Source organism: Lepidochelys kempii, chromosome 7 (genome assembly GCF_965140285.1).
Source record: "Lepidochelys kempii isolate rLepKem1 chromosome 7, rLepKem1.hap1, whole genome shotgun sequence".
In the NCBI taxonomy this organism is placed as follows: Eukaryota; Metazoa; Chordata; order Testudines; family Cheloniidae; genus Lepidochelys; species Lepidochelys kempii.
The window spans coordinates 106,949,569-106,962,665 of NC_136386.1; the positions used below are offsets into that span (position 1 = coordinate 106,949,569).

The following is a 13,097-nucleotide window of genomic DNA, read 5'->3' on the forward strand; positions in this document are numbered from 1 at the left end:
ATGCTTTTATGTGAATGCATGCCTTTAAAGGTGACAGGCAAAGGAAAAAGATTGGGCTTGTATCCCTTATTTGCCTGACAGATTTTTTGAAAGCAAATTTTCTATGCTTTTCTTTCTTTTTTTTTTCATTAGAAGTTTTGTTGTCTGTCCTGGCAGACTGTGGAACTGAAGGTTAGTAAAATGATGTTGTCACAAGAGTTCAGAGCAACTGATGAGAGAAGGGATTTTTAGTCACACTATAAAACTTACGGGGAGAAGGTGTGGGTTTTTTTTATTGAAACCTAGTTAACTATGGTGGTAAATGTTTTGGTTAAAGGATGTCTTTGTTAAAGATTCAGTGTCCTGCTCCTTCAGTTAAAATTAGAGCTCAGGTTAAACATCTGAGACAAGTTCTGATGAGTCTCCCAGGAAAAACAGGGAAGACCAGGCTTGACATTCCTGGTGCATAGGTGATAAATATCAAGTAGAATTAAAAAAAAAACAAAAAACCCCAAACATCTTTTAGACCTTGTTTGCACACTAAAGGTACAATAAGGGATGCCAGCTGTTCTTAAAACCCTGCATGGGTTCTGTTCCTGTATTACTCCTCTTTATGGACTCAGGCCGGTCTCTTTCAATGGCTGAAGTGTACTTAGCAGCCATTTCCTTCCACAGTGTTCCTGTACAAGGAATTTGTTGTCTTTTCTTTGTACCTGAATAAAATTGTTCCTTAGAGGCCTGGTGAATTTATATCAACACACATGAAGTCCTTACTATCTGTCGGATTTTAGTCTGTTTTTTACTTGCCAATCGGTAGCACTTAAATTGGGGAATTACCCAGTTCTCCTAAAACCCTGCCCAATAATGCTCACCCTGCTACAACTACAGCAGGTCTGGAGGGAGAGGAGGATAAAAGAACAAAATGTTTGGCCTGGAAAGAGGGGCCCACAGAGAGAATCCTGAGGAACCTCCATTTGGCTTGTATGGAGATGTCTTCTCTCTCCCTGTGTGTTTGTAGTACCTGAAGAATGCCATCAGGGGGAACTGGCAAACAGTTTGAAGGAAGGAAAAAACTCAGTAGATGGATCTTCTGTTTGTAAAAGTCCAGGAAGCCTGCAGAAAAGCTGTTTCTTCTGCAAGCTCTGTGCACCAGTTCCTGCAAGCAGTCTGCAGTGCATCATGCAGCCCCCCTAAATCAAGCAGAACTGCAATATGTCGGAAGAGGGAATGGGCTTGCTCCAGAACTCATGAAAATATTCCAGAGCCACCGGATAAGTGGACAGTTATCTGTCTTGTGGGTGAAGATAGATCACTTTAGTTTTCAGGGCTGAGAGTTTGGCACCTTCCATTTAAAATGTTAAAACTGTTCAAAGATTAAATTCACAGATAACTCTTTTTTCCCCAAGGGTAAATGGCAGCTATTAATCTGCCTCTGTCTTTGAAAATGAATTGCAAAGATAAGCAAACAACTAACATAGTCAAAAAGAATATACTTTGTCTTTCAGTTGTGCCTTCCCTCTGAAGAGCTCAAATCACTATGCAATCATTAATATGAAGCAGGACTGAGAGCTAACCCTTTCCCCATACGTGCTATGTATATTGGATTTATGGTTACTATTTTGCTTTGAAAGAAACCATGTTCTTAGATGTAGCTCTTATTTACCCATAACATCCGATGCAGCTCATAATTTCCCACTAAAAAGTCAGAAGTATTATTTTTCTAGAAGCATGTATTTGTCTTCTCCACTGGTTCGTTTGAGTTAAAAACTTCCCTACATTCTTTCCATACCCTTTTTAAAGTATTGCTTTCTTAATGTGGCTTTTTGGTAGTATATTAATCTATTTTTGTATTTTCAGTTGTATTTTGTTTTATATTGTTTTTGGTAGTGGTTGACAATTTATTATAATAATTGGATTATGATAAATTAATGTAGCACTCATTTTATAATTGTATTTATTGTATGAAAAACTGAAAGCTATTGGTTTATATGAGGTTAAGATTAGAAGTTTGCACTTGCCAAAAGATGTCCAATAGTATTTGCAAATAACTGTTGATAAATGGTTTCTGCTAAATAAATGCAGACACTGTGGCCATTTACCTCTTGCATTTAGGGGCAGCACTTTAGAAATGTGTTTGTAATTGTCTTGCATCTGAGAATGAACTTGAACTATACATTCATGGCTAACTTCAGACCTCCTCTTTAAATTGAGTGATTCTGAACCCAGAAAAGATACCTTTGTTTTGCTGGTCAGATTGCATTTTTTATTAAAGTGAATTGCAGATGTGGGCTTCAATCAAAATTTAGCAACCTTTCTGCCTCTCGCCAGTCCCACTGCTGCCAAAAACTACACCATCATTGAATCACTTATTTACGATTACAGTAGAAAACATGGCATTGCTAGTTTTAGAGATATTCTTATGTAAAATATGTTGGAGAGCTTTGTTTGTTAGTTTGTTTGTTTTTGGGCTATTTGCTAATATTTGTTTATATCTTCACAATCATTGTTTTTTGACTAATTTGAAACACTGATCCGGTGAAGCCTACTTCCTAATTGCAATTATTATATAGTTGTCTGTTAATTGAAAATCATGAACTGAAAGATAAACATAAGTTATCTAAATGTTTACATTTAGATTAGAAACTGAGTTTCTTAAATTTAATTACAGTGGTTTATGCTCCTTGATTATATTAAACAGTTTGTGTTGATTTTTCTGAAATTATAAATATGGAGTTCATTAAACTTAAATCTGCAGGTTCTATGGAACAATCAGTTCCTTGCTACTTTAAAATATTTGACTTTCTTAGATAAAATGTCAGGAAAGTTTAATCAATGAATGTATATTTTAATATGAAAGCTTTAGCAGATATAAATAGATGAGGAAAGTAACGTGCAATAATTAGATACGAAATCAAGTGGATGACTTGAAATAGTTAGTTTCCCATAAGATTGTGAAATAATTCTAGGTTATTTCTCCAGCAGAAAGGCTGCTTCTGTGTTTCCAATATTTTCTTGGAAACTGACTTAATCTTTAACGATATGGGGTCGCTGTGGTAGTGAAAGTGCATTTCTGACAAGCAGTATGTAGATAACTGTGGCAACATATACTCTCTGGCGAACACAGTTTGGCTGTGGAAACTAAGTCTTAGATTAAGATAAAAACTTTTCTAAAATCAAATGAATTGCACAGCAGGGCCTTAATCGATAAAACTGTTTGAAAAGTGTCTTTGGCTCAGCTTACTGACCCATAGGGTATAACTTGCACCATAAAGCTAGAGTTACAGATTAAGAACTATTGGGGGTCTTCTGACATCAAAATTAACAACACATGGTTTATTTTTTTTTTCTGGTGCCAGAACCTTCTAAAACTATTGGCTGTAATGATTGATATCAAGGTCATGGAAAACAGACAAGCAATGTAGGAATTTATAAATCTCTGCTCTCTTTTTAGCCTGTGTGCCTCAAATTTGAATGGCTCTTAGGAAAACGTAAAATGAGCTTTTTTTCAGAATCCAGAAGTAGAATTAGAATATTACAAGCATACATTTTCCCATGCCTCTGCAATAAAACTCAGAATTACTCAGGGTGTTGAACCCCTTCCTTGTGAGCATATCTGAAAGGGCTAATTATAGACAACACACACAGTTTCCTTGTCCTCAGCAGCTGTTTTTAGACATTGCTTAAAGCATATGTCTAAATATTTACCATTCATTTGTAGGTTAACTTGATTTTATGTGTTTGGGAGAAAATGTAATCAAAATTAGTGCCCTAGGAAAAATCTTAAATTTTATTTCTGTTGAGCTCTTGATAAATTTACTGTAGAATCAGTCTTTTCTCATATACCATAATACATGGTTGTGACTGACTACTCAGTTTGTACTTTACTGATTCTCCAATTAGTGTATTTATGCAGATTTATGCAGCTTCAGGGGGCTGGAGTTAATTTTTAAGTGATCTGTTTTACAGTAATTTGGCTGTACAAACACTCACTTTCATAAGTAAGGATTTATTTAGGATATGTATAGCACTTTTGGCCTAAGGTCAACAATGCCAGTGTAGTTTACGTTGGCATTTTCCTACTTTATTCTGTTCTAAGAAAGATCGTTTGCTGTGGGAAGTCTTGTTTATCAATGATACCATACATATACTCCTTCAGAGAGAATTAATCCTTTGCCTGTATAAATCACAGTAAATTCATTAGGGGAGGAGTGAATTAAACTGGGCAACATAACACTATCTGTTAAACAAATTGATTATATTTTAAAAATCCATTTTGGGATAAACTGATCCCTGTAGTATCTTTAAAATATTGACAAATACCTATTGTGCAAAATAAGTAAAAGTTATGCTGCTTTATTTAGAAGATAAATGGCATTAGGTAAATTACATTATTGTATATTCATAGTCTTTTTTTTTTTTTTTATCTTGAACACAATCACAGTCTTTCTGTTTGGGTTTCTCCTTTTACGGCAAACTATTTGTGGCACATCAGTATATGCTGAAGAAAAACTCTAGCTTTGAGAACACTTGCACTTTCAGGAAGCTGGTTTTCATGGACCTGAGCAGGCACGTTTTTGACTATGATATTCTCCCTGTAAATGTTAAGATTTAACCAATCTCTACCACCAAACAGGAAGACCAAAAAAAAAGGTGCTTTAGTGATAAGGATGGTTGGATGGAGGAGCAAGAGGTGTGGAGGTGGGAAGAGGAACTTTGAGCTTGTGCAGGGCATGGATTTAGAATAAAAATAAACTAGACGCAAACTTTGTATATGTAACTGTAATTTTATGTAGTTTTCCTCGGTCCCTTCTGGCAATTTTGTATTTTTACCTGTTTTGTATTTGACAGAAGATTTCAAATGTTTTGTAAAATTAGTTCAAGTTTTATCTTCCAGTACTGGTAAATAAGACATACAGTAGTCTCTTTTTGGAAGGTTTATTTTAATTTATGGAATCATCTGTTTTTACTTTCAATGGTTTGTTTTGGAAAATGAAGTATTCTTAGAGATTGCATAGACTTCAGGGTATTCAAATTAATAGAGAAAATTTAACTTCAATGCTAACATTCTCTTGTTTCTGTGTTGTTTGTTCTGACCATCCTCGGGGGACTATGCTTCTGGTAAATCCCTCCAATGCAGTTCACAAGATTCCTCTGCGATTCTCCACTTGAGGTATGAATTTAATCTTAATTCTAAACTTTGAAATGATTTAATTCCAGTGTATCTTGGTTTCTTTTGCCTTCTGTAAACTGTACTTCTACCAGATCATTATCTAGATACTACAATAAGAGGACTATCTGTAAGGGACATAGGCTGAGATTTGCAAAGGAGCCTATGGGAGAGGCACATTCTTCCTTTGAATTTCAGTGGGAGTTGGTCGTCTTAACTCCTTTAGGCTCTTTTGATAAACCCAGCCATTGACTCTGGTGTACACAGTACACCTATATTTTAGTATTGGGGATTGCATAAATTGAGGCAAAACCCGGAAGCCCTGAGTCAAGCAAAGCTCTTCAGGACTGTAGAAGCAGGTCATGAAAGGCTAATAAGACATGTAAATTTCTGATTGATTTAAGTTAATGTTAAAAAATCGTGGTTGGATGTTTTTTGTTTGCTTTTTAAATAATGGCCAGGTATCTGATTGAATGTTATAACTATCTTAGGATGCCATGCTATCTTTTTCCCTTTTCTCTTTAGTAGTAGTCACTAAGGCAGAATCTGTCCATAGTCTGGGAGAGAAAGGTATCAAATTATTAAGGGCATCATTAGTGCCCCTCAAACATTATAGAGGGTAGGGCCTTCTGTCCCTGCATTCCAGCAACATCAACTTCATTGCCAGTCCAGCAAGATCTCTTGGCATATTTTGAGGGGGACTAAAGGAGCAGAAGTTAAGTAAAATTCTAAAGTTTTCATTGTGTTAATGTGCTCTCTCTGACCCCCACATAGGACGTTTATCATTCAATGCTACTTAGGACACTTGGTATTCTAAAGACCAGGCTTACTTTATATACTAATTATGAAACATGTTCGACAGTAATGTACCAAGCCTCAGTGAGTGTTTGTCCCTACAAAAGATGGTTTAACAAGTGAGGAGCTCTGTGTCTTATTTTAAATTGATTATGTTAATGTTTATCAGTTTCAGTGTCTAGTTTTTGTCCTCTGAACTGATTCTCTGACTCTGTTACTACAGTACAAATCCAAAATAAACAAATAAATTTAATAATTGAGGAACATGCCTGTTTGGTTTTATGCTGCAATTAACTTTCTCAGCCATCAACAAAATCCTTTCTCTGCCTTCCTTAAGATTCCATCTGCAGTGCACAGACCTAAGGCACTTTTGTGGATGCGCCGTATAGTAAGGTTGTTGTTGCTCACTAGGTCTGGGAAAGAGATCCTTTTTTAAAATAAGACATCCTCGTTTTTGCTTAAAAGGGGTGCAAATGGTAAATTGGTTATTGCATCAGTTGACTTTGAAGAAGTTTGGCTAGCACGCCTGTTTTATTCTGGTCATCTCAATCCATTGTTGTGACAAAGTGCAATAAGACTTTAACCTTTTCAAGATCCACTCTTTTAATGTTGGGGCCTGCATGCCAAACCAGGATGGCTGTTACCAGGAAAATCTTTGTGTAAGTGAAAATTTTCACAAGATGTTGAAAGCACAGTAGTCTACAGGGCCTAACGGGATCTAAGATCTTTACTGTGCTCACATGCTTATGATTATATGTGATCACCAATTTTCTGCTCCTCTGCTCTCATTGCTGGCAGAAGTTTTTATCACAGCCTGACAGCTCGTCCCCTAGCTGGTTCCTAAATGCATGCTTGTTACATGGCTCTTCTGCTGGTTTAAAATAAGTTCACTAGTAGGTTTCTGGAAAATGGCTAATCTGTCAGCCTCAGTTTGTTTAATATCCTTTTTTCTTTTAAGAATTAAAACGATGGAAAAACATTTTTTTTGTGGGGGAGGGCAGGAGGAAAGAGGTTATGCATAAAATCTCATGTCATACTTTGGGTTATTATGTCAATACAAGTAAATTAGAAATGATCAAAAAGCAAACTCAACATTAAGAGAGATTTTTTCCCTTTTTGACAGTTTGTTTGTAAAAACAAGTTTGTTGTGAATTAAAGGAAAATTAAGTGAACACATCACTTTTTTTAATCTTATCTGCTTTTGTTCTAAAGAGGAGTCCAAGACTAGTGACCAAGAACTGAGAAAGGAGTTCACAGTTTGGAATGATGATTGAGATTACTTCATTTCCAGAACAAATACTGGGAAACAAAAATGTGGTACTGTCTTTGTTATATGTCTTAAAGAGTTAACGACCACATGATGGCAATGAAATTGTCAGGTTATAGTAATTACACCAGTAATTTGATATGTTGCAGTTTGAATGAAGCCATGTGTGGAAGGTTTGTTACTTTTCTCTGCTGAATCTACCTCCTTTACATTCCTGCAAGCTGAAGACTAATAGAGCTCATTAGACTTTATAGGAAAAGGGCTTTTATCACCTCGTCAAGTCAGGCAGCAGATTTCCATTATATTTCTAATTTTGTATGGCTACATAGATGCTGATGTACAGTTCCCTGCTAGGTTTATGCTAGTATTCTTTCTTACAGACATTTTTTATTGACATTTCAAAGCTTGAATTAAATTTTGTGTGGCACCACTTACAGATGTCTTCAATTAGATGAAGTTAAATAAAAGGGGTTGTATATCTGAGGCCAAAGGATTCTTGAAATTCTCTATTCTAAAATGATTTCCACAAGCCAATCCAGTAGGATGCAGCTTCTTCCATTTTGAGGCGGGGGGGGGGGGGAATTCAAAGCAAAACTAAACCTTATGTGAGTTTGAATTTGTTTTGATTTTTTAATCTGTATTAGTTGCAGCAAGTACCTATATTAAAATAGTCTTCCCACTCATTTTATTTTTCCTTCCTTTATTACTTAATTCAGTCTTGAGGTATTGCCATCAATTCTTAAACATGAATTAAAATATTATTTCCTTCGAGATATAATAAGTGACAGTGGAAGAACAGAAAACTCTCTAGCAAAAACTACAACTCTGTAAAGAGAACCATCCTATTTTCCCCACTAAGACTATATAAAAAACATTCAGCTTTTTATCACTGCTAAAGATTTTGGTGTCTTCTCAGTCTGTCTAGACAAGAGCAAGATTGATGGTGTGGTACAATGCACAGCAATCTGCCATATAAATATTAGCAGAATAGCTGAGAATTATTCAGTGAGTAGAAATAAGCGTATCAGTGATGACACTCTCTTGAGGTACTCATTGGTGTTTACTTGGAGAAAATTCAATGCTCTTAAAACAGAAAGTTGCAAAGTCAAGTAAGAGTTTGTACATGAAGTCCTCTCTGCACAGAAATGAGAATTTACCTTACAAAAATACCAAGACTGGGGACAAGAGTAGGACTACAGTAAACGATCTTCTGAAGTTCCAAATGTTTGTGATGTTGGCAAATCTTTATTAAGCATAATTGTTAAATAGATTTTTGGTAATCAGCAAATCTTAGTCCGGTTTTTGTTGTATTTTTGTTACCCTCATTGGTTTGCTTTCCCCCATTTTACAAGCCTTCCTATCTGTCCTCTTCCCAGGCCACTTACGTTACTTCTTTATGGTCTCTCTTTGCCCTGTCTTTCCCTCACTTTGTCTCATCACCTCATTTCAGGTTCAGAACTTTATGCAAGACACCTGTTACTAGCATTGACAGTGGATTTGCTGTCAACCTTCTAAAATGCACCAGACAAACTAGCTTTCAGAGCAGGTATAGCTTACATGTTTTGCTAAGCTTTCAGGGTGAGGAACGAATGTGCTTGTGACAGCTGGTTTGCTGGCTGGAAAACTATTTTCTTCCCTTGACCGCCCCTTCTAAAAATATTTAAACATGCTGTTTAGTTAGTCCCCATCCTCCACCCCCAAAAAGTCATGGGTTACTATTTAAGAAGTTAAATTTAAGGTTTGATTTATTATGCAGTGCTTAAAATATGTGGTTTATATTTTAGAAGAATAGAACTAACAAAAAGTTTGTGCTCCAACAGAAATTCTAATATTTTTATATCTGACCTTTTATATTCATGCTGTTCAGAAAACATCTGTTGGCCAATAAAGTTCTGATGTTTTAGAAAAACTAAGATTAATGGGATTGGTGTATAAGGTAATTCTATATTATATCCTGTTAGCCATTACTTACAACTTGTGATAAAAATAACTGATATTTTTTTAAATGTCAGTTTTCTCTGCAGTTTCTTCCTGTCTTCTATCAGAGGGGTAGCCGTGTTAGTCTGTATCCATAAAAACTCCTTGTTCTTCCTGTCTTTGTTGGTCATAAGGCCAAGACCAATCAATACAAAAACTTTTCACCTTCCTTATCCAGACCATCAAATTTTTGTCCAATCTCTGTTCTCCCCTGTCTTTAGTTGCATTTCTGTGTAGCAGCTGTGTGGTCGTCATCATCTTTAACTCTTCATTTAACCAGGTTTAGTGCTAAGTGACTACAGCTGAGGAGACAATGGTTGTGAGTTCTTTCCTTTGAAGATCTTACCCTTTGCTTCCCCCCCCACATACAGATGTAGTGATCTGCTGGATTTAATTTGTTCAGTTCTGATGGGATGAGGTTACCTTAAATACATTGTAACTAGACCAACCAATGCATTAGACTTTTGATGTCATTCTGTCTGAAATTAGAAAAAGTTGCAGAATAAACTGAGTAGGATTATACAAGCCTCTGTAAAAGGACAAAATCAAATTAAAACAGAAGTAGCCTCAGAAGATATTGCAGCACTTGAGAGCGGGAGGAAAGATGGGACCTCGTTGGGACCACCCTTTCTTCCCAGTGTCCCAGGATGCAGAACTGTGAAGAGGTGAGGCTTCCCTTTCCTCGGGAGGACCAGGGCCGATACAGAGCCCCCTTGCCCAAGCCAGGTAGGCTGGGGCAAGAGAAGAAAATCAAGGGAGTAACCAGGGTCATAACTTTCAAGCCAACAGAAGCAAATGCAAAAGCAAGCTCTGCACCAGCCACCTTTGGACACTGATGATGTCATCAGCCAGCTTCCTACACTTTTCACTGTGGATCAACAGTGACAAGGTGTCACTAAGCAGTTTCTTTGAATTTATTCCTGTTTCTAGGAGTTCTTACAAGAAGAATCTGATAAAGTATCCTGGGTCCATTAATATTCGCTACTTGAGATACTTGTCAAAATTTTGCAGCATTTCAATAGATTACTTAAGGCAGTCACTTACCTTAGACCCCAGGTTAGGTTTTCTCTTTCACCGGGGAGCCTTAGTCCTTAGGTTCTCTCTTCCCCTTTTAATCTTCAACCTTAAGTTTTTATCTATTAAAGTGAGTTTCTAATGGCTATTACTCGTGCCTCCTTGATGGAGAAGAGAGCTACACTTGTGTAAGGAACCTTAAAAACAAGACATGAGCATATTTGGACAAGTACATTGTTTTCTTCTGAAGGTAGCTTTCGAATTTTACCTCAGTCAGGGTATTTCCATTCTCTGTTTTTGTCCCAACCTAGGCAAGAGAAATCAAATTAAAAAGTAAGTAGTAATTTGCTCTATAAATTTTAGTTATAAAACTAATAGGTATATTATTATAGAACTGTACAAAAAACATTCAAACAACTTTCTTGATTAAAGACCAGCAGTCTGTTTTCACATATTTGATCTGTAGAGGACAAACTCAGGGAAACTTAGTGTTCCAAAATGAACAACTCAAAATCATTTGTTACGAAAATCTTTATAAGTATAGAACCCATAGCATTACACTCTTCTGCTGTAAGTATTTTAAAACTAGGGCACATTGAAAATGCAAGAGATTATGAACGTTAGCATATACAATCCTCACTTCAGAGCTGTTGAGTACAATGCTTTTTGGTACAAAGATTTAATAATTGGTTTCCCATCCAAGGCCCTAATCCTGCAGAGATATAAATTCCTGAAGTAATTTTTTTGTGTTGTGAGTGGTACCATTGACTCCAATGGGAGTGTTCAGAGTGCATTAAGCTAAGCACATGTGCAAGTGTTTGCAGGATCAGGGCCCTGCTATCTCCTTATCCCAACCCAATTTAGCGTGTGAAAGCTGTCAGGATCACATGACAAAGTGCATGACTACAAGCTGCATGTCTTGCTCGTCTTTCATTTTCCCTTTGATGTTGGATACACCGTTTATATACTGCTAACAATCCCAATTGCTTTTCAGATACACTAATAGTAAGAGCTTGCAAATCAGCAAACTCTTTTCAAAAGAAAGCAGAAACCCTTTGTATTTAAAACAAAAATATTTCCCCTGAGGAATCCAGTATTGGTAAATTTAAGACACCAATATTTTTCCCATTATGATTAGGGTGACATTCATTTTTAATCTTCACAATTTACTTTAGTTTAGTTCTCTTTTTTTCCTAGAAAAGTGTGAATAATTCTGTTTAATTTCATAATGGAAAACTACAATTTCTGCAGTACTGGTTCATGTAAAAAAAATTGAATCTACGTTTATTGAAGTTGTTTAGAGAAAATAGTTTCTTCCTTGGCAAGCAAACCTCAGATTGTATGCTTAGGTTTCATCCAATAATTGCTACATACTGCAGCGAGTTTGCTTCTTAGGTTATATATAAAATTGTGGTACTTCGAGGCTTAGCTATCATAGCTAATTAAAAATCAGTTTAAAGCTTGTAACAGTCTTGAAACCTATAAGGATTCATATGAGTGCTGACGTTTGATTCAGTTGTTCATATTGTGAGAAATGGGAAATAAAAATATTTGGCCAAACTGTGAAGTCATTCCACATTTATTTCCTTATGGGTATAGAGAATTATTATCAGCTACAAGAAAACCAGCAAAGATTTACATTTTTCAAATATATTCCAGTGTTGCTTTTATCAGTGACCTCTTTGTTGAGAATATATAGCTTACACTGCATCAACCGACGAAGTGAGCGTGACTGTTCAAAGCCACCAAAACTGAAGAAATTAAAAATTACCACATACTGTAATTCAGTCTGACCGGTAAACGGGCATAATGTTAGCGTGATAGCATACAGGATCCTTTAAGTTGTCCCACCCTCCCCTGACCACATACACACAATTAACTCCAACATTAGCAGAGTTCCAATAAAAAGTCAGGGCACACCTGGCAAAAGATTCCCTCTAAGACCCCTGAGAGCGTGGCGAGCTAGGCGAGCTACCAGGTTCACAGAATACTGGGGAGGCACTTTGAAAGCCATAATTTCACTGACCCCAGGGAAAACTGTATCTAGACTAGGAACAAGAGATTTCCTCCTTTCCTTTCCCTTTATGAGTAGTATAGACTTGTCTTCTCACCTTTTGTCTTTACATCCAAAGCAGAAGAGAGAGAACGTATGATCCCTTAATTGTTATGGCTAACGTTACATTCCATCTGGCAAGTGATAGTCGCTGTATTTCAAGATTCATCAGGAACAGATAGAGTGACCGGACTATATAGGAGTAAAACTACACCGTTACCTTGATTGTAAGTTCTTTGGGACAGGAACCATCTTTGTTTTGTGTATATACATCATTTGTTTTGTGTATATACAGTGCCTTGCACAATACGGTCCGGGGCCATTACTCCTAGCTTCCCTGGTAATACAAATTAATAATAATAAATAAAGTAAAGCTTCTAAAAGAAAAGTGAAAGTGACTGACATGCATTAAAGCGATCTGGGACATTGACTATCATAAGTGAAGTTTGAATATAACAATTTACTACAAACATGTTCCACTGTATTACTGGACTTATGATCAATACAATATATTAGATCAGGAATCGGTAACCTTTGGCATGCGGCCTGCTCCCTGGCAGGCCGGACTGGTTTGCTACCTGCCACATCCACAGGTTTGGCCGATCACAGCACCCACTGGCCGTGGTTTGCCATTGCAGTCCAATGGGGGCTGCAGAAAGCGGTGCGGGCCGAGGGATGTGCTGGCCGCCGCTTCCCTCAGCCCCCATTGGCCTGGAGCGGCGAACCGTGGCTGGTGGGATCTGTGATCGGCCGACCCTGCAGAGGCAGCAGGTAAACAAACCGGCCCGCCAGGGAGTTTACCCTGGCGGGCCGCATGCCAAAGGTTGCTGATCCTTGTATTATGT

General features: G+C 37.0%; 1 protein-coding gene across 11 annotated transcripts in view; it reads left to right on the plus strand.

Moving 5' to 3' along the window:
* ATE1 (arginyltransferase 1) overlaps positions 1 to 13,097 on the plus strand; it is a 183,981-nt gene that overhangs the window by 48,131 nt on the left and 122,753 nt on the right. For all 11 annotated transcript variants that reach the window (XM_078853862.1, XM_078853863.1, XM_073354189.2 and 8 more), the window contains one exon: positions 5,117 to 5,149. In XM_078853862.1, the coding sequence (XP_078709988.1) occupies positions 5,117 to 5,149 (33 nt within the window). The remainder of the gene's footprint in view (positions 1 to 5,116; positions 5,150 to 13,097) is intronic.